The 22,627-nt window shown below is 34.9% G+C and overlaps 2 protein-coding genes and 2 long non-coding RNA genes across 4 annotated transcripts; 3 read left to right on the top strand and 1 right to left on the bottom strand.

Moving 5' to 3' along the window:
* Positions 1-10,361: 10,361 nt before the first annotated feature.
* On the top strand, positions 10,362-11,576 carry LOC144555202 (heavy metal-associated isoprenylated plant protein 23-like). Its single transcript, XM_078303443.1, has 2 exons — positions 10,362-10,626; positions 11,074-11,576. Exons 1-2 carry the CDS (start codon positions 10,467-10,469, stop codon positions 11,361-11,363), a joined length of 450 nt encoding a protein of 149 aa, XP_078159569.1. The 5' UTR covers positions 10,362-10,466; the 3' UTR covers positions 11,364-11,576.
* Positions 11,577-11,861: 285 nt separating this feature from the next.
* On the bottom strand, positions 11,862-13,834 carry LOC144555203 (zinc finger CCCH domain protein). Its single transcript, XM_078303444.1, has 2 exons — positions 13,651-13,834; positions 11,862-12,110 (listed from the first exon to the last, which is right to left on the bottom strand). The coding sequence occupies exons 1-2, from the start codon at positions 13,768-13,770 to the stop codon at positions 11,976-11,978; spliced, it is 255 nt and encodes an 84-aa protein (XP_078159570.1). The 5' UTR covers positions 13,771-13,834; the 3' UTR covers positions 11,862-11,975.
* An 855-nt stretch (positions 13,835-14,689) lies between these two features.
* LOC144556062 (uncharacterized) lies at positions 14,690-16,045 on the top strand. Its single transcript, XR_013512179.1, has 2 exons — positions 14,690-14,980; positions 15,709-16,045. It is a non-coding gene; the product is annotated as an uncharacterized LOC144556062 (long non-coding RNA).
* Positions 16,046-17,403: 1,358 nt separating this feature from the next.
* Positions 17,404-18,691, top strand: LOC144555773 (uncharacterized). Its single transcript, XR_013512111.1, has 2 exons — positions 17,404-17,586; positions 18,183-18,691. It is a non-coding gene; the product is annotated as an uncharacterized LOC144555773 (long non-coding RNA).
* The last annotated feature ends 3,936 nt before the right edge of the window (positions 18,692-22,627 follow it).

The following is a 22,627-nucleotide window of genomic DNA, read 5'->3' as shown; positions in this document are numbered from 1 at the left end:
TGTAGGGTTACAGACGCCTACAGATGGCCAACCGCTGGACCCTTTATCAGACACCCATCTGAAATTGCTGTTTGGCTTAACCATTTCCTAATGGTCCGGTTACAAGTCACCAATACAGGTCAACTCGACACAATGCAACACACGGAAATCAAAGTTACCTATACAGGTCAACTTTGCTTAATCTCAACAAATATATTTATCAAAGCCACACATATAGGTCAGTCTCGCAAAATCATAACAGGTCAACGCATAAGTCAGCAGCGTCACCTTATCCAGCCACCTAAACAGGTCGGTCTGGCAAATTCTAACAGGTCAACGCATAAGTCAGCAGCGTCACCTTATCCAGCCACCTAAACAGGTCGGTCTGGCAAATTCTCACAGGTCAACGCATAAGTCAGCAGCGTCACCTTATCCAGCCACCTAAACAGGTCGGCCTGGCAAATTCATAAACACAGGTCAACGGATAGGTCACCGTTACCTTATCCAGCCACCTAAACAGGTCGGCCTGGCAGATTCATTCACAACAAGCACAATTCATAGAACTAAACAATTAATAACCGTACCAACATGCAAATCAACCTTAACTAAAACAATTCAATCATTCTCATTTATGCAAGAATCAATATGCAGTATGAATTCCAAAGTATGCAACAATTAATCATTCAACATGACAAACGAATAAACAGTTTAATTCCTGAAAATAAAGTATCAACAAGTCCAAGAATCCCGCACCTTAGTATGCCGAGCGTACCGCTTAATTTTAAGGATCGGACGTCTCGTATTGTCTCGCAAGTTCTTGCTCGACCGAGCCTACACCTATATTATGCGTATACTTGGTTTAACATTGGTTCAGGATCGAGAGGTTTATTCGAGTTACTTCTAGGGCTTATACCTTCTCTAATCAATTCCTATGTTTTTGGTATCAATTCGTTCGGTTCATTATTTCTTACCAAAATCCTCTAAAACCACACAAAATCTCATCTAGGCCCTCTAGCCTTATACTATTTCACTTTGGTAACCATCAATCACCGTTTCACTACTTTGGTTCTCGGATCAATTCGATTCACCGTTTGGTTAACCCTAATTTGGTCAAAATCTCAAATCAGCCGTTAATTGTTCTAAAAATTCACGATCAGGAGGCAACCCTACCGATTACAAGTCTAATTGGTCGGGTTAAGCAAATCAAATCACGATTATGCCAACTTTCAATTTTGGCACGAAACCCTAGAAATCAGATTTCATAAATCGGAAAAAAATCGGGAAAAAGAATGACAAACAACTAGTAAGAAGTGTAGAGGAACTAGTCCTCGAGCAATTCGAGCACAAATCTCGGGTTTAAAACGAGAATCCGAGAAATCGAGAAAATTCGAGGTTTCGAAAGTAAAAAGGAGAGAAAGAAATACCAAATAGAAGGGTTCTGAGAGATCCTCGGCTGCTTTCTCGGTTCCAAACTCGATTTCTCGCAACAATCGGGAGTCTGAACGAAACGGAAACTCACGGGATCTTTTCCTTCTCTCTTGGACGAATTTCACTTAGAAATGGGGAATGGTGGAAGAGAGAGAGAGAGAAGGTTTAATTTGGGTTTTAGGGTTAAAATTACCCTGAATGCGGATTAGCCAATCCGCACTGCGGGTTACCTAATCCGCACTCGAGACTTAGTCGGTTGTCAGCCGAATCCAGGAAAAGTCCGAGCCTACTGCGGATGAACCTGATCCGCACTGCGGTTCACCCTCATCCGCACTCACTACTTAGCCGATTTCAGGAAAATTCAGTGCAATACAGAAATTCATGAGTGCGGCTAAACTCATCCGCACTGCGGATCCCTCACCCGCACTCACTACTTAGTCATTTTTTTGGCAAAAATCCAGAAAAAGCCTGAGCCACTGCGGATGGCTTCCACCCGCACTGCGGTCAACCTAATCCGCACTGGGGCTATAAAATTCCGAAATCTCGAAATTTCGACGCGGTTTCAATTCACAATTAACTTACTTATTTAGGGGAATCTTAATTAAGGTTTAAACTTCCATTTTATTAACATGATTTATCGATTCTTTCTTTTAAATCATTCGAATTTAATTGTAAAAATTTCATAACGTAACATTATCAAAACTTAAATTTTTAAAAGCCGTCATTTAAATCCATCAATTCCTTTATACCTTTTGGCCCATTTGACTTATCAATTTCCAATTCAAGTCCATTCACAACAAATATATACATATGGCCGGCCTTACATGTAAATTTCCCCAATTACACTTTGGCCCCCTTCACTTAAATTATTTACACCATTTAGGGGTAATTCGCATAACAACCCCTAAACTTTCCAAAATTCGCGAAATGGTCCCTGTCAGTTCAAAGACTGGTATACACACAAAATCAGTACAGTACTAGTAGTATATTAGGAGTGGTACCAGCACTTCGCAAGTCAGCACAGCAACACAGCAACCAAGCCAAACAGCCACAACAACAAACCAGCAAAACAGAACATACCAGGCCACATAATCAGACCAGCAAAATAGAACAGCCAAGGCCACAACCAACAACAACAGAACAATAAACAAAGCCCAACAAAACACACAAGCATACAAGCACCACAACACACACATCAGACAATGACAGAGGAAGGCAAGGACCAGCACAGAACAGGCAAGGCACAAACGAGCGCGGCACAAGCCTCAAGTCAGCACCAATTGTCGGGAAAATCAACAACCCGAGCAAAAGGTATAATTAACTACAAATCCCTCAAGGTAGAAATCCGACCAATTGAACAAGGGACTCGAAAAATTACCCGATTAGAGCTAGCATGGGAGGGGGAGGGAAAAAGGGCATCACACACCCGAACAACACCAGCCAAGCACCAGAACAGCACCAGCCAAGCAGCAGATCAACAAGCCAACCGGAACAACAAGCAAAGCAAAACAACATAAAAGAGGGGAAAGAGAGGGATTTCTGATGGGATTTCATGTGTATGCCCATATGGTGAGAAATTAAAATTTTCCAATCACCAAAAGGCTCAATACACAAAGGACCTCGATTTTATGACAATAGCAAGCAAGATTTTCTATTAGACATTTAAACAAACACCTCATGTGCACTAAATAGAACAAATACCTTTCATCTATTCTATTGCAAGAGAAAAGAGAGATCTTTTACCTAAAGAGATTGTCAAATCTCTTGATTAGAGGGAAGTCGATTTCCCTTCTAGATCTCTTGGAAACCACCTCTTCGATTGAAGCGCCTCTCCACCTCTTGGTTCACCTTGAACCTAAACAACAAACTAGCACACCTCTTAGATAGATGGATGTGAAGTTTAGAGCTTAGATCCAACCACCTAGCAATAAGAGATGAGAGTCTCCCTTCAAAGTTTCGGCTAAGGAGAAAGGAAAAACGTGGCTGCTCAAAGGGGCTGATTTTGGCTAGGATTAGAGGCAGAAAATTAGCTTATTTTTCTCCCAAATGAGCTCCCTTAAATAGGCAAGGGTTAGGGCAACCCTTTGTGTAAGGTTTGAATCAATTACACAAATGCTACTAGCCTTGTTTAGCCATCTCATGCTCTCTTTAATCTCATCTTATGGTTGGTTCAATAAATTAATTTATGAATAAATAATATTAGTCATATTATTCTCTTATACAATGTCTCTAATATTCTTATAATGCATTCAAACATTATACCAAATAATATTTGCACAATTTCATAAATTTATTTATGATTTAAGCATGTCATATTATGACATTTTATTTTAGCATTTCATCTCATGTATTTTATCTTATACATTATTATAAAATGTAAAATACTCGTTGTTTTTCTTCAGTTGGTGTGACCGTATAGAGGATCTATGTCATCTTGGCAATAATATAAAACTTTATATTATTGACTATAAGAGGTTCTATCATTACATTATAGTTATCCAAATGACATAGTAATCATTTACTCAATCCACTAATTTCGTGTCTATCCTTGTCACATGATATTATGAATAATATGCAAAATAGGATCGTGTCATTTTCGCATTATATTTGTTTTCTTGGTCTCTCAAGTGAATTATAATTATAACTACATCAGTTATATTGCATGCAATATAATTCCACTTTACCAAGGGGCCCAGTAATATCATAACTCAAATTGAGGGACAATGATAATATTAACATATAGATTTCTCCCGCACAAGTTGTACACAACGAACTACTATTTTATTCCTATCGTAAGATAGTATTTAAATAACAATCACATTATATGTTTCTCATGTGAAAAACATACACATCTCATATCTAATATTCTAAAGACACAATAGAAACATTAATGACACAAAACACAATCCATATAATGTTTCATTCATTTAGGTCACGTTCAATATATAAAATACACTCTTTATATATTCATGTCATTAAATGATAAACCTTTATCAACATTTATAGAACTTCAATGTACTTTAATTGACATGACAATCTTCCTCGGTAATTAATGTTCCTCCTTAATTACCACGATTGTGAACTTATTTAGTTATTTAGATGCTTCTCATCTTAGGAGTTCTATGGTTCAAGACCAAGAGCATCTTCTTGAACACTTCCAAAGATATAACATATAAATATCAAGGAACATGAATAATAACATTCGTAATAAAATCATAAACAACACATAAATTTTCATTAAAATGATAACTTTCAAAACACAAATCCTTCAATTTCTCAGCACATGAGTGTAATTTTAGAGCCAAGCCCAAGAGAGAGAGACAGAGGTGCTTATATACCCGAAAAGGAAGTAAAACCACACGCTACAGCACCGTACCGAGCAGGTGGGCGAGGCCATCTCGCCTCACCCACTTTCTGACAACTGAAGGGACGGGGCGACCAAGGAGGGGGTCTCTCTCCCTCTCGTCTCCATTAGCGAACGAAGGAGAAGAGAGAGTAGGGTCGGTGCGCAGGGACCAAAGAGAGAGACAGGGAGAGGAAATGGAGGCTGGGGTTTTAAAACCCTAGCTTTAAGATTCGTGCTGAGGGATCAGATCAAAGGGTTCAAGCATTTTAGAAATACATATAACTTGATCGTGTGATTTACAACTACAATTTCTTTATAAATTCGAATCGAGGTTTTGTAATATTTTTATAATATCGTACGAATATTTTCATGTGTTTTATAATTCAATTTTTTTTAATCCGCGAAATTTGATTTCAATTAAATATCTATTTATATATGTGTATAATTATCTATTCAAATCTCCATACTTAATTAATTAACATAATTCGTAACTTTTATTTGTACGAAAAATTCGTGTATTTATTCTCCAAATTAGAACTTCATTTATTTATTTCTTTACACGAATCCTTTTATTTTTAAATCTCTAATTTTTAATGTACATAATTTTATAATTCATTTATATTTTAAAATTTTAGATTTATTTTAATCGGTCAGATAAAATCTGATCGCTCATTAATTTTAATTAAAAGTTTTATTTAAGCGTAATGATCGATTTAGCAATTTAATTCAGTTTTAAAATTTTAGAATATAACATTTATAGCATAAAATCATGCCTAATTTAGAGACTATAATGTGGGATTAGTGGGTGCTATCTTTACAATGTTTTTCAGACTGGAATGTCTAATTTTAGCCCTTAAAACGTGACCAGCAGTTCTAAAAATAGAAAAAACACTTTTTTAGACTGTCTGTGCCCAAAGGGTGTTCGCACTATGCCTCTCAAGTTGTAGATATTTTTGCTAGCTTTCCGAAAAGTGGTCATATGTTCAAAACGGAGTTACGAGTCAAAAATTATGGCTATTTTAAGTTTAGGATCCAGTTCTGCGTTCTGCTACAGTGCAACCAGAGTGCGACTGCATTGATATCCGTGCGTCTGCACGAATTTTGATGCATAGCTCATTATACTTTTTTCAAATTGGCGCATATCCAGAAATCCATCTAAGTACTCAGTACGGCCGTATCACAATCCCTTCGTCCGCATTGGACATTTTTCTTTGGTTTTCTTCATTTTCTGCAAGTTAAAACCAAACAAATGCAATAACTTGATTCTAGGTGTATTATATTCTTTTTATATTCAAAATACAAGATATTTGATGTTATTTCGTGATAAAAATCAGATCAAATGTGCATATAATTTATGCCTATCAATCCCCACACAAATTTTTTTTTCTTTTTAGATTGTTCCCGCACAATTGGGGACCATTAAATTAATAATCTCCTCATCCAATGATAAATACTTATCAGACATAATGTAAAAACAATAATGATCAAAGATACGAAGTTGGTGTAACACAACAACCCTTATATCAATTACAATTTTGAACAATTTTTTAACACTAATACGATTGATAAATATACATGTTTAATAAAAAAAAAATACTTACATCAGATTTAGTGCAGTAACACGAGCTCGATGTCGTCTATCTTCCAAAAAAACTGCAAATTCAATTATTAAAAATAATTAACTACTGAAGCGAAGGCGACACTGACACTGACACTGACACCCTTTGGGCTTTGAATTGGGTCACTACTTCACTAGCTACTTCACTAGCTAGGCGCGATACCAACAAGAGAATGGGACCATAGAGGCAGACAAAATAAAAGAAAAATGTACAAAATCATCGAATTGAAATGCAACCAGAGGTATTTCTACTGCCTATTTGCTTTACTAGTTTTACAGTGCTTTCCCTTTTTATATTTACTGCTTTTTTTTTTCATCTTTTCCAATTATATTTTTTTATCAGTTGGTTATTTTATTGTGATTTCTTCACTTTTTAATTTCATTAGAAAAAGGCCAAGAGTAAGATAAAGATGTGTGGATTGATTGGCACAAGTTTTGCAAGGTTTGTCAAATTAAGTATGAATGCACTTTTAGTCATATGGATAAGAGGATCAAAGACTAAGAGGCTGCAGCAGACTAGCTGCCAGATGACATGAATGCTATCTCTCTTAATTAGGGTGTGGGACCCAAATGACGGTCAGATGGTGATATACCAGGGTGATACTGATGATTTAGAGAACAAGATATATAGAGGCAATAGGATCAGTTTACCCCAGCCCCAACTGGGGCCCATTATTTTATTGTGCTGATGATCCGAAGCTTGTCAGGTGTCAGTGAGAAATACTGGGCAGACGCTATCATCAGATACACATTATTCGATATTGAAGCATGAGAATGGTTAAGAGAGATGGTGGATGCCATCTGCTTTGATTGTCAGGTCTCTTGACCAAGAGATTTTTGTTTCTCACATAGTCCATTGAACTTCTCAGGTGTGAGGTCAGGGTTTTAAACTTTACTGGTACCAGTCAGTACCGTGGTGGTTTCCTATTCTGGTGTGCAGTGTGCTTGAGCAGTATTCTGAGGCTCTCTGTACATCTCTGGATACTGGTACCGGTCGGTACCAGTTCTAGCTGGTGTACTAGTATACTGATAGCAATATCAGGGATTTATTCTATAAATTATGCAAATTATGAGGGCTGTCCTGCAAATTTTGTAAATTCTAAGGGCTGTCTTGCAAATTTGGACATCTTAAAACTAGAATAAATCCAAGCCATGATTTATATAACAAGTTTTAACCAAACAAGAACAGTTAAAAATGGAGAGGATGAAAATTTAATCCTCCTGAATTTTAAGTAGTAAGTAGCAACCAAACATACTCTAAGTGAACCTGAAATGAAGAGGATGAAAATTTGATTAGATACTTTCATCTAAAATGATATGTACTATATATAATTGATTTGAGTCAATTAAGAGATAAATCTTCATACTAAATTGTATATATAAACATAGAAGTAATAGGTGGCAGAAATATGTTTATTTTTTAAATATAAATTTGTCTGAATTATGAATCTTTAATTAGTTAGCACTTTGATTGATACTTGGGTTGGGAAGAGTACTATTGTACTTGAGAGTGAGTCTTAGAATAATTAATAGGTTGCTTGTATCTGTCTCAAGATATATAGCCATGAATAATTGCGCAATTTGTGGTCCAGAAAGGTTTAAATTAATGACCTGATTTTGATTATTGTCTGTCGGCTTACTTTGATATTAATTAATTATGCAATTAATTAATTATGCAATTCCCTTAAAATTAAGCAACAGGAAAAGGAAATATAGAACTATATATGAAAGCCTCAAAACTAGGTATTTCCTTTTCTTAAGCGTTCACTTGTTGTTGTTCTCAAGTTTGGTATGGTGTCAATTTTGACATCCAACAATTCTCTAGCTACTATAATTAATTAGTCTAACAGCTGAATGGATCCATACATTAATTATGTTTATTTAAAAAAAACAATTTTAATTATTCTTACAATACTAGGACGAATGTCATAATACATATATAAAATGAATGAAAAATGTTCACAATTGTTGCTTATTAATTACAAGTAAAATAAATTAAATAAAATGAAAACCAATTTAATTAATTTGTCCAAGTTAAGTACGTACGGGTAGCTCAGTAATTAATATCTATGAAAGAGATATATATTAATATTATTGATCAATCAATTAATTAATTAATAAACCAATGCAATCAATGAATCAATCAGTGAATGAATCGGTGTGCATTAATTAAAGCAGCCACACCAATATTCAGGTTACACTTGTGTGGCGCCTATGCTTCTTGTCGTGAGGTGTCAATTTTTAATTCATCATCAACAAAAAGAAAAGAAAATAAAAGAAAAGAAAAGAAAAGGGGTCGTCTTTTAAGTGATTAATTGCTGCTGTTGCCTAAGCTTCAGTTGCTGATGATTTAATTTGCCACAATACTTTTAACGACAATTTTCATTTAAATATATATATATATATAGAGTACGGCTAACGCGCTTCCTCTAGCATATGGGCCGAAATGCTTCCGGTGGAAATTTGAAATTTCAAAATCCAAAAAGTCGATCTGAACCGTTCATCTCCTTCTCCATATTAATATCTGCTTGGAGACCAAATTTTACATTTTTCTGAAATTTTTTACTATTTATTAAGCCACTTTGAAAATCGCTGATCCAACGGTAGCTTCTGATTTTTACTGTTTGGTAAGCCACCGTTGGATCAGCAATTTTCAAAGTGGCTTAATAAATAGTAAAAAATTTCAGAAAAATGTAAAATTTGGTCTCCAAGCAGATATTAATATGGAGAAGGAGATGAACGGTTCAGATCGACTTTTTGGATTTTGAAATTTTAAATTTCCACCGGAAGCATTTCGGCCCATATGTTAGAGGAAGCGCGTTAGCCGTACTCTATATATATATAGCTTGCATCCTTTGAAATTTTTAATAAACCCAGCTTTTCACCCCAACTATTAAAAGTCTTCCAATTAGATTCTCTTTTTATCTCAAATATTTACCTATTGTCATCCATTATCTTTCAATATATTAGATGCAATTTTTTGTTTTTAGCCGAAATCTATTTTATATCATAATTCATCACAACATGTCCGTCTCCTATCAAACCCCTTTTTTTTTTAATTGCTAATTTCTCCATATGCACTCCAACTTGCAACATTTTTTTAATGAAAATATCACTTGTTAACTGTTGCTTAGGATTGCATTGGTTTGCGGAGAGACATGGAGGCATATTACATGCATTGCTTCATGTGGGTCCTGTCTGACGATTGGATAAATGTAATATGAGGAGGGTTTCAATAACTCTTCTTTTTTCATATCTCATATTTTTATTTTTGTTTTTATGATCAGGTTAATCGTTTTACAGTTGTAACTGGCAAGTGAGGTGTATATTCTCATTTCTTAAAATGAATTACAAGTAGGTAATTTTTTTAACTTAATTTCAAAAATATTATCAAAATTGTGAAGTTATATCTTTTGTCCCTATATTTCAATCGTTTTTCATATCCATCTTGCTAATTGTAAATTACATGTCATCTAATTCAAAACCCGACTTAATTACCTATTCTCACTCTCCCTCTTATTAATTAGGAGTTGGGTTTCATGAAAAAGGGTTAAATTCTTCTTCTAAGTTTGCTAGAAAAATGTCTTAGAGTTGTTATACCTAAAGATCGAGAGTTCGATTCTCCCTCACGAACCTTGGTAACTACTACCAAGTTTTCAAAAAGTTTGACAACACGAGAGGATTAGTCGGCAACATAAACCCTTTCATGTCATTAATTAATGAATTTGTGCATTGAATGCATCTGCTGACTTTTAGCGTTTGCTTGAACATCTTTTCCGGCCTTCTCAATATCTCATTTGTTGCCTAGCTTACACCCACCAAGCATATATATATATATATATATATACAAACAACATGATCTCATTAATTAACCTTCATTCTTAATTAATTAACAACATTTCAATCCATTACTCTCCCTGTCACATCAATTACTGGTTGGATCTTTTATATATATATAGGCCCATCTCAAGCAAAAGTTCTCTAGTCATTTTCCATAAACTAGCTAGATTCTTATTCAAATTTCCAACCACTAATTAACCATATATATTACCAAGAGATCCTATATCTTTTCTCTTCATCAGAGGGGAATTAATAATGGGACTAGGAGGGACCTTGGAATATTTGTCAGAGAAGCTTGGAGGAGGTCATGGACACAAAAAGAAGAAGAAACAGCTTCAGACGGTCGAATTGAAGATCAGGATGGATTGCGAGGGATGTGAGATGAAGGTCAAAAAAGCCCTCTCTTCTCTCAAAGGTTCCTTCTCTATCACCTTCAAAATTTAAATATTAAATGCCCCCATAATATATATATATATATCTTTCTATCGTACTATATATAATTACATATTTTTTTTATATATATATATTTAACATTCTTTTGTACCTAGCTATATATCATTAGTAGCACAGTATCCCTCTCGACTATTTCAACAAGGACCAAATTTACTAAATTTTTCTATTCTTTTTTTTTTTTTTTTTTTTCTTGAGTTTTTCTGCTGTTGAATGCTCACTCCAAATCCTCCAGCATTGGGTTCTCTTCTACAAACACTACTATAATATGAAGGGTTTCGGGCACAATATTGAATCAATTTGTTGGTCCTTATATTTTCGAGTTTATCAAATAATCAAATGCCAGAATTTTTGGTTTACCAGCTGAAATAGCAGAATCTTACCTCAAACTAACATGAGCTCTCTTATCCAGGGGTTCAATCAGTGGTAATAAACATGAAGCAGCAAAGAGTCACAGTTGTGGGCTATGTAGAGGCAAACAAAGTGTTGAAAAAGGCTCAGTCCACGGGGAAGAAGGCAGAGATATGGCCATACGTGCCGTACAATTTGGTTAACAAACCATATGTAGCAGGAGCCTATGACAAGAAGGCCCCACCTGGTTATGTGAGAAAAGTTGAGGATGTACAAGGTTCTTCTAGGCAAGAAGATCAGTTCACAGATATGTTCAACGATGAAAATCCTAACTCCTGCTCTGTTATGTGAAACTTTGGTTGCTTGGATATTTGGTATTTGGTGTTTGCATGATATACTGATATATGGTTTTGAAAGGAAGGACCTCATTTGTTTGCTGTCCTTTTCTCTGGGCTATGTGAAAAGAAACAGGAATTGGGTTGGTTTCATCTATGCTTTTTTTAGTGTGTGCATCCTGTTGTATATCGGATTTTCCTGTAATATAAATATATAATATGAGAAAGTAAAGTTTGGACATCGGTTTCTTGATATCCGGTTACATTTGTATCATATATGGTACATAATTACCCATTAGAAAAGTGCTGCTTTCACAATTTAAGATAAACACATGCAAATCAAATAAATTCATTAGTTTTAGTATACCTTTTATTTATATCTTTTGTGTTCTTTTAGAATTTTTTACTACAATCGTGCAAAAATCTAAAAATATAAGAAATGCACCTATGAATTTAGAAGAAAGGAAGAGTAATCTCCATGAACTACCACTTTGGATATCCTTAGCAATTAATAGGCTCATTCCAAAATTTAGATTCAAAAGAAAGTTCAAAGAAGATCATCCACTAATTACATATAGCTTAACTTATTGGTAAACACAAGTGACAACACCAAACAATTAAAACAAATTTAGTAGAGCTCGTTATCAAAGACCCAAGGCTCGTGAAGAAATAGCTCACGACCATTCATTTGCACTGCTCCTGTGGCTATATCTTCTGCACGTTTTCGCTCCTCCTCGGCTTTTCTCGCAGCTTCGTCCTCATTCTTTTAATTTTTTATTTAAGAGGGTAGAGAAAACAAGAAGAAGTAATTAATTGTCAACAAAAACCATGAAATGATATAAACCCATCTTTTATGAACTAAAGAGCAATACAACATGAGTAGCTGAAGCAAAACTTACACTGCATTTTCTTTTTCAAGCTGCACCTAATACATATAATTGTACTGACAACAATTCTAGTAATTGGTACTTTTGTAAATTAAACACCCTTTGGTTAACTGTTCCCAACTGTAAAAATGTGACAGCACTTAACTTTTAAAAAATGACTCACATAATTCTCTTATTACCCACTTCATACAAATTCAAACCCAATAGCCAAAACCATACCCTTTTAGTTTGTCTTCAGAAAAGCAGAAAAGTTAGGGAAGAATTATCACATATTTGACAGAAGTAAAATTTCGGTAAGCAAATATCTAAAACTATGATGGTGAAAAAGCAACAGATACAAATATATATGCCAGTGCTATCAACAAGTATGAGAAAACATTTTGTTTCATTTGCAAAAACCTGAACATGATTTCTAACCAAAACAAAATGGGCTTACTACAATAAAACACCATTTCATAACTACTTACAGGATTGCATGCTTTAATCTCAGCACTAACAAACAGTGCTAGCCATATATTTAAATATTCTTCTCTAATCCAATAGGTAAAGTTCATAGCAGCTTAGGTAATTCTGATGCTGCATAGTAACCCTACTTTAAATAGTACTTAGATCTTCAATGAAGTCATGAAATTCAAACTATACATTAAAAAGTAAGCGAAACACAAATGGATACATCTAATAAGAAAATAAAAAGGTACAACAACTCAGAAAAATTCACCAAGGTATCAAGTGGTAAACCTTTAGTACCAACTGAGGAACTGACAGTGGCATTTACCGTAACATCATATTGCTAGTACTATTTACCATATATCGACTCTGAAATTTGGTTGCATTTCAGCCAAAGCTTCAAGTAAGAGAGAGGCTCAGTAATAGTTATTGAGGCATGAACCAAAAATTAAATGCATCTCAGACAAATAAGGAGCTTATTACAGATTATGATCCTGATTTGCTTTGTTTTAACATAATTACTGGTGCATTCCAAAGATAAAAACCTTGTAATCAAAATAAAAGGGAGATAGGAATTACAATTTTAGCTGCTTGCTCTGGGCCAATAATCATTGAGCTGTTGTTAATCTATTATTTTAATAAAATTACAAGTTGAAGGGCTAGAGGCTAGAGCCCTACCTTATAAATTAACTGATGCAATTAAATTAAGCCCTGATTTCTGTTATCTCAAAAGGTTCATAAAGCCCAAATTGAAAGCCAAGTTACCCATCTAACAAGTAACAACCAATAAATCGACGATAATTCCCTTTGCATGAACTAATGAACTCCGTATTGTTAAATTATGATTCAATACATATTTAGTTTATTATAAGTGCAATTGAAATAGTATAGCTATTACTTATTAGCTGAGGAAATGAAATTCGGAATTTACTCATTTACAGATTCAATTATGAGTGAATGCATTGATACCTTGCGTTGCTTCCAGGAGAGGAATTGGGCCGCTGTCATGGGTTCCGCCTTCGACCCTGTAGCGGGCCCCACTTCGCCACCAGCGCCGCCGTCTTGGTCGTGCCGCTTTTTCTCCCCCATCGTCGCAATCGTCGCTCTTCCTCGCAAGAGAGAGAGAGAGAGAGAATATATATATTTTTTTTGCCAAATGGGCTGAAATGGCCCGTTCGTATGTATTCTTTGGTCTTTTGGTACAAAAATGTAAAAAAGAAAAATAAAAGAGAAACAACTCTCAAAAGTAACCCAAATTTTCAGTTTGGATCCGGGCCGTCCGATCAGAATCCGAACCAGTCCGTAACGGAAGGCCAATACCCAAATTTTACTCGCGCGAATACACACTTCGCTTGTAATTAAGTTGTAATATATTAAATGATAGCTAGGCTGAAGAGTATTGAGGACGCCATCTGTTAATCACTTAATTGCAATGTTATCAGAACTGAACCGGACATCGACCCACTAAATTTTCGGGTCAACGGTTTACTGGTCGGACTAGTGGGTCAACTGGTTGAACCGTTGATTTTTTTAGAATAATTATAACTTCAAACCCCAGCACAAAAACTAGACAGCTCCAATTTATTTGGAGATATCTAGGATTATATTATTTTGTGTACACTTTTGAAGATAGATACCTTTGTGTTTAGTATCATTTGACTTAATCAAGGTAGTTATATGGTTGTTTAGAGATGGACTATATGATTTTTGACAGATTTATGTGTGTGGATACATAGGATGAGAAGAATGCTGATTTTGAGATATTGTTGATCATATTCACCAGGAAAAAAATTTTATTTGCCACTCTAAAACTTGAAAATTAGTTATTTGCCATCTCAAAACTTAAAATTAATTTTTTGCCACTCCAAAGTTATTAAATTAAGTTAATTGCCACAACTATACACCAAATTCAGATTTTTGATTTAAATTATTCTTAAAAATAGTGTATAAAAAAACGTATTTTAGTATTTCCAATATTACCCCTCAATTCTTCAATTGACAGATCTAATAACCTTCGCCTCTCTTCTTCTTCGATCAGACCCTTCCAACTGCTGCTTCTTCGATTGGGAAAACCAGCGATCCCCTTCCAACTACTGCTTCTTCTTCTTCGATCAGAAGTAGCAATAAGTGGTCTCTGTCAATCCTCTCGCACAGGCGATCCCCTTCCCTTCCGTCAAACCTCTCGCACAGGCGACAGAGACCTCTCTCTCTCGCTCTTACCTACCTCCTGCATGGTGTCGCCTCCGTCGGTTCTCTCCCGTACAGCGGAGCATGCGGTGATGGCACGAAGGCTTTTCTGGTAAATTCGCCTAAACCCTTTTGTTTTTCCTTGTCTTTGTGATGGCACCAAGGCTTCACCCTTCTTTTGAACTGTGATTTGGTTTGTTGATTTTTTAATTGAATAAGCTGCTTGATTCTGACTATTCTGTGGTTGCGAGAAATCCTTGAATTTTGTTTAGATAAACCCCTCCCTGTGTGTGCTGGTATTGTTGTACCAGCTTTGCAATTTTTTTTTCTGTTAATGCTTGAATCAATCGAATCGATTAGAATATGGGTGTATGCTTGAATGGTGATTAGTATTGACGTGATACCAGTTTTATGGTGCTTGGTACAGTCCGTACCAGTACATGGAAACAAAATTCCTACTTTTATCTATCAATTTATTTTGACACTAAATCGTAAACTCGATATCCCTGTGGTATACTGTTTGTTCTGAATTTGTTAATTTTTTGTAGTTGAGTTTATACATGGATATGAGAAATTACTAGATACGTAATTATAAAATTCAGAAAAAAAAATAACCAACAACTCATTAAAATGGACTGTAGGTGTGGCAGTGGGAGCAGGGTGGCAAACTGGCAATAGCTAGTTGCGTATATTAACATGGGTTGCTAACTTGCTATTACTTATTTGAAATTCTTGTTAGCTATATCATTGCTTTTCCTGTTAACCTTGAAGTTTAAGTTTGATTGTTAATTAATCAACTAACTACTAAGAATTGAATATGAAATTTGCTCTCCTTTTCAGCCTGATGTGGTGGTGACTGTGCGGCTATCCCTTCCGTCGAGCCATCTTCCACCCGCTTTCCACCATGCATCACCATCGACCACTTGTGGAAGTTTGTGATGACTGTTGTTTGAATTGTAATGTTATGCAAGTAGTGTTTTAATTTTAGCTATTTTGTTGAATTTTTTTGAATTTGTTTTGTTAGGTGCTTATGAGGGGTTGGGGACATATTGTAATTTTATTTGAACTTAACTGCAATCCATTGTATCAATCTTTGCAAATTTAGTATTATTAAACTGTACCAACTTTGTAAATTGAGAATATTTTGTTGTTTGTAAAGCCTTAGTTTACAATTTGATTTAGCTTTACTTGAATAGTGGCATAACTGTACCAACTGGTATATACCCTAACAAAATCAAGATTGAATAATAGTTGATTTGTTGTTTGTACAAGCCTGAGCTCTAATTGGTATCAAGTTTTGATTATAATCAAATCACATAAACATTTGTTAATCAAATAAATTTATAGCGCATACAAACATTTATCGGTTTTATCTTGTTCTTAATACAAACTATTAAAGCTAGCTGTATTTTTATGTACCTAATTGAGCCTCACAGAATGTTACGAGAAACACGAACATCAAATAAAAGCTTATAATGTAAGTATTGGAATCTCTGCTTTTTTTTCCAGTATAAACCCGTAGGCATATTATATTAATTCAAAAAGGTCTAAACATATTACATTGTCATATAAGAAATATTCTAAAAGAAATAAGATAGAAAACTACTTAAAAGGCATAAAGTGACCTAATTTAAAAAAAAACAAATACACCTAAAACTATCCGTCCCTTATAAATTGTAAAATGCAAAAAGTTGGAGGATCCATTTGTAAACTTCTCCTTGTGCTCCTGACAACTCCTCCTCTTATCAGCAAGTGCAAATGACGCCCCTATGTCATCTCTGTGCTCTTGATTTGTTACCAGTGAGTGGTGTAGCTCGTTTGTATGCCAATCAATTGGACAAGTATTGATACAGTGGAAGAAAAACTTGATTAATTTGCATGCCCTCGGTGAAGATCAGTAGTACCTGCAATGCTCTTACCAGTTTCCTCCTCTTATACTCAGAAGCCTTGCTTGTTATTCAAATAGAGAGATCTTGATTGGTTACTCAAAAAAACCGCACATCTAGCTCTGACCTAGAAAATTAAAACGAATTATTATACTTCTAGTTCTAGATAAATTAAAATAAAAAAAAACTCCTATTTTGTTGAATTATTACCCACTAGGAATCCATGACTTGTCCATCTTATTCACACCTCCAAACCCGTTCCTAAGGGTCTGATCGGAACCATCAATTCCCATTCAAAACGAGAAATGGAATTGAAGCTTTCTGAAATTATCTGATCGGATCAGCGGAAGCGACAAGAGATGATTTCTTTTAATGCGATTTGGCGAGAAAATTTTCCTCCGATTAATTCTCGTGAAAAACATAGAGATTTGGCGAGAGTTCATTTGGTAAAAAAATGACGGTAATTTATTTCCAACGATACCCCCACTCTCTCTCTCTCTCTCAAATCTAGTCTCTACCCTCTTCTCATTGCTCACGCCTCTCTCCGAATCAGCGCTCCAGCAGCCTCTCATGGCAGATCCGAGAACCGCACTACTAGCCTGATCACATTGACGCCTCTGTCACATCTCAGAATGCAGCACCGATGGATCTGCCGGTCGCAGGCGAAGGTTTAGAGCGTTCACCGATGAGAATGCAAAAGTGCTTCGCAAGGAGATGTTGGAGACAGGGATCTATCATGACGCCACGTAACACTCAACCATAGCCTCTGGCCTCGAAGAGAAGGTGAAATTGTTAGGTAACTGGAAGCTGGTCAAGACCAGAGAATTTTGAGGTAATATTCTAGTTCACAAAAAATCAAACTAAAAAAGTGAGATTGTCGATTGACTTGGTAAGCAATTGAAAAACATAAAATTGGAACTACTGGTATCGTCAGAACTTTCAATACCCAGAAGACTAAAATCCAAGTATGCCTTGAATAAGAATAAAAAAGGTACCAATACTTAATATTTGCAGTATGACTCCTGCGAGGTATGATTGACCTTAATATAAATTTGATCAAATATAATTTTGTTATGGTGACTTTTAACATTACGGATCTACAAGTTTTTACTGTGTCTGGACAATTCTTGTGGCGAGATTATATTTCTGCAAGTCATTAGCTAGCATGTGTGAGATGACTAGGAATATTATTCTTAGTAGAAGGATAATACTTGTTTTGGGTAGTGATATCATATTTTGTTCATATATAGATGGCATATACTTAATTAAATAGTAATAAACTCCTTAAATACTTTTGAGTATTGTATTTTAATGTTAATGAAATATGTATGCTATGTATGGATGCTGGTTACTGGTATTATGCATTAATGTTGGATAATAGCATGCATACTCAAGTACTTTTGATGACATTATTTTTATTTATTTCAGTTTGGCATTGAGTACTTGTTAAGTACTAGAGTACTTCATTTATTTCAATTTGGCAAAAATCAGCACAACTGATAATAAGGAAAACTATTGAAAAATTGAAGTGTCGGTTTGCAAATTACACAGGTACCATTAGGCGCTAGTATTGGAGCAGGTGGCGGGCACTCAAGTCTTCAAGCACTGGTTTGGAAAAATCAGAACTACTAATGACAAAGGAAATTATGGCAGAAATGGAGGGCTGGTTTGCAAATTAACCAGGTACCAGTGGGCGCTGGTATTGAACCTGGTAGTGTGCATTAAATTCTTCAAATACTGCCACCGATTGAACATTCTAATTTTCTTTTTCATTTCTGTTCTTTTTTCCCATACCCCTTCCCTTGTACTGTTTTCTAATTTTATTTTCTCATAATTTTTCGTTTCATGTTATTAAACCATGTAATCTAGACACAACTTGCGTCATATTGTTTTGTATTTACTGATATTGAATTAGTAGATGTATTTATTGGTGCTTAGTAGTTTGTATCACTTTGTCATTTTAATCTTTTGATGTATATTATTTAAAGGGTACAAAAGTCATTTTTATTCAAATGAAATCATTTTTTTTTTGTTATGTGTACATTTCAATCAATAAATAGAAAAGAATTCAATTCTTCACTATTTTTATTCGGATCAACAAAGTTCAATTAGAAATCATGTCTATTGAATTCTATTGAATTGAAATCAATTGAACTCCAACACCCTCAGTGTTCCGATCAGACCCTAAAGCATCAATATTGGTGGAGAAACCTGCATTTCAAATGTACAAAAATAATTCAGTTTTGTGGGCTGGAGGCTTGTAATCCTATCTCTTTTAATTTTGCTAAATCAAGGCAATTCATGTACATAGTACAAAAAAAAATGCAATTCAGTACTCGATTTTAATAGAAAAAAAATGGGGCTTATATACCAGTTTTCTATTTGATCAAAATAGTAATGATAGAGCCAAGTAGTAATTTGATTGTTGGTACAGATGAAACCAAAACTAGAATTTCAATTCAAGTTAGAGGCATATAAAACTAGAATTTCAATTTCATCTATCTTTATTTAATGTGGTACACTGTACCGGTTCATGTTGGTTGGTACAGAAACATTCATAGTAAGGTTTTACGATTGAGTGGTTTAAGAGCACGGGTACAAGTCTCAATCAGAAATTAACTATATTACCGGTTCATGTTGAGGGAGACTTACCGAGTGAGGGAGAGGAAGCCCGAGGAGACGAAGTGAAGGAAGGAGAGGAAGCCCGAGAGACGGGCGGTGGAGAGAGGCGGGCGGAGGGGAGAGGCGCCCCTGGTGCCGTGCGGAGGAGAGAGTCGCTAATCTGATAAATCTGCTAAGCTCCGTGCTTAGGTTTAGGAACTGACAGAGCTAAGTATTTCACATAATCTGCTAGCAGGGGTATTTTGGTCTATATTATAATTTGTTGATTTTTCAGAATAATTTAAATACAAAATCTGAATTTAGAGTATAATGGTGGCAATTAACTTAATTTAACAACTTTGGGGTGGCAAATAAATAATTTCAAATTTTGAGGTGGCAAATAACTAATTTCTAAGTTTTGGAGTGGCAAATAAAAAAATTTCCCTATTCACTATTATCTTTGTTTCAAATTCATCTGATATCAGCTGTAAGACAAGGCTATCTCTAATTCTATTTTTCAGCCTCTGATTTAAGAACATAATTTCTGATCCGATAAAATCTCAGGAAAAAAAAGAATTAGCATAATTCAAAAACTTTGCTTTAATCTAAAAAATCAGCCAAATTCGTGCCTATAAAACAAATCTGATCTCGAGTCAGATTCTTTATCTTTTTTTTTTTTTGAAATGGCGAGTCAGATTCTTCATCAATAACAAAAAAATTAATGAGGCATCCTCGAATTCAGCCCCAAAAGCTCTCCAAATTCAAATGAACACCTCAGATCCTTTGATCGAACTTCGATTCAAACATTCAATTGTATTCCTACCCGGATTGTCACCACTTCCCCTCTCAAATTATAATTTGAACTCAATTTTCATATAGAAATCCCAAATAGTTCCAATTTTTACGAGGTCATGGTCTTCTCACTTTCTCGATGGTTCGTCTTCGCGCTGAGGCTAATAATTCAGATGGTAACCACTGGCACTGTTAATACCAACTCATACGTGATTGGCTCCTCTCTTCTCACTCGCCATTTGTGCTCAGTCAAGTTGTGTCGTACACTACGACCCACCTTGTGAGTCACATGTTCTTAACAAATCTTAGTCTAGGGTTCTCGAATTCAAGTTGTGACTTTCAAATAGTGAAGAAAGGATCGATGAGCAGCACAACCTAACACTCACGTCAAGACGATCACCGATGAACTTAGATCTATAAGCGGTGAGGTTCTTGTGAGGATATAGTGTTATGTGCCTTTGCTGTCCTCGGCTCCGACTACAACCCCTAGTCGTTATCACCTATAAATAAAGTATCCTTCCTCTCTTACCATGGCCGATCGCAAGTTCGCAACACATATCTCACTTGCGAAGAAAGAATATGTTTTAAACCAATATTTTTTGTTGATATGGTTCAACGGTTTTTAATAAAACTCGGTCGGTTAAACCGGTTTTGGCCGGTTCAATAACATTAACGATCTATTAACTGAACTAGACCGGATATGTGACCGGTTCCGGTTTTTTCCGGTTGAACCGCCGGTCCGGTCCGATTCTGATAACACTGCTTAATTGGGATACAAATTGAACGAGGCATTAATTAGTGAAATTGAAAAGAGTTGCCAAGTACTGTTGGTGTTGGTTCATGCATATATGCTTAACATGCATGCAAAGGTAGTACTTGCCAAGTGTCTAAGGGTTTCATAGTGCATTCTAGGTGCATGTACGTTTTCTCATGAGACATACTCACATACATATATATATGTTTTATTGTCCGAACGTATATATATGGGTATGTCATTTTTTTCATTAATATTGTCTTCTAAATGAAACAAAATTGAGATTATAATTAAATGAACTAAGAGTTATAACGCACGCACCGACATTTTTATTAATATCCAACATTAATTAAAAATTAATAATAATGTTCATGTTTTCTAGGTATTTTAAAAAAATGCCCAAACCAGTCATTTAATGACCGGTTCAATTTTTCCTCAACCGACCATTAAATAGCCGGTCCTCAATGAAGAGCAAGATGCTAAAATCTAAGATTAAAAATTCATTTTTTTTTAATATTTGTTAGATTACTTCTTTTGATGTATAATTAGCATAATTATACAAAAATATGCTAAATTATTTAAAATTATGTTAAACTACACTAAATTACGCTAAAATATGCTAAATTACTTGCAATTATGTTAAATTACGCTAAATGATGCTAAATTACACTAAATTACGCTAATTATACTGAAATACGCTAGATTACGCTAAATTAGGCCGATTTTGTATCATCTTTCATAAATCATAAAAAATAGTAAAAATTGGTATTCTACAAGTTCATTATATAACCAATTTATTGAGCTACTTGGATCGAAAAATATAAGTGAAAATCTTACTTGGAAACTTCAACTCAAGTTTTGAGACTCTTTCCTTTGTTTTTTGGCAATTCTGAATATCAAAAAAGGGCAAAATAGTCACCGGTGCATGCATCTTTTCATAAGTTTTCCGAAAAGTTGTCATTTGCTGAAATCGGATACTCGAGCGCTGTTTTATAGCCATTTGAAGTTTCGTCGTCGTTTTTCGCCTTCTCGGTGAAGATATTGTTTCTTTTAGTGTAATTTAGTGTAATTTACCATATTTTAGCATAACTTAACATAATTTTAAGTAATTTAGCGTATTTTAGTATAATTATGCTAATTATACTTCAAAAGAAGTAATCTAACAAATATTAGAAATTTTTTTTGAACTTTTAATCTTAGATTTTAGCATCTTGCTCTTTATAGTGTCTAAAAAAAATTGAGGACTGGCTATTTAATGGTCGGTTGGAAAAAAAATTGTGAACCGGTCATTAAATGGGCGATTTAAGTATTTTTAACAATATCCATAAAACATGAGTATAATTATTAATTTTTAATTAACTTTGGATATTAATAATGTGTGTGTGTGTGTGTGTGTTGACTGTCGTCTTCCATATATGCATGCATGATGAATGATTGTATGCGAGAGAGTATAAGTGCTTGTGTAGGAGTAAAATTTGGGTTTGGTAATCTCAGGATATATATATATATATATATATATATAGGTTGATTAAATTTGGATTTGCTAATCTGAGGGTAGGTTCATTGAACCTGGACCTGTTTGAGAATATTATTGGGAATCTAACCCAACAAAACTGAGTTATTCGTGCATTGCTCACAACCATCCATCGAGTATGGAGTATGGACACTTGGCGTAGAAAAATACAGATCGAACATTAAATTTCAACCATCCTTTATCCTTCCTTCC

Source organism: Carex rostrata, chromosome 6 (assembly GCF_964058835.1).
Source record: "Carex rostrata chromosome 6, lpCarRost1.2, whole genome shotgun sequence".
Lineage (NCBI taxonomy): Eukaryota > Viridiplantae > Streptophyta > Magnoliopsida > Poales > Cyperaceae > Carex > Carex rostrata.
The sequence above is the reverse complement of the archived record's forward strand: the minus strand, read 5'-3'. Positions and strand labels throughout refer to the sequence as shown.

Coding starts and splice junctions, on each gene's coding strand:
- LOC144555202 (XM_078303443.1), top strand. CDS start 10,467: ATGGGACTAGGAGGGACCTTGGAATATTTGTCAGAGAAGCTTGGAGGA. Junction 10,627..11,073: donor AGCCCTCTCTTCTCTCAAAG/GTTCCTTCTCTA, acceptor TCTCTTATCCAG/GGGTTCAATCAGTGGTAATA.
- LOC144555203 (XM_078303444.1), bottom strand. CDS start 13,770: ATGGGGGAGAAAAAGCGGCACGACCAAGACGGCGGCGCTGGTGGCGAA. Junction 12,111..13,650: donor TCTCCTGGAAGCAACGCAAG/GTATCAATGCAT, acceptor AAAAATTAAAAG/AATGAGGACGAAGCTGCGAG.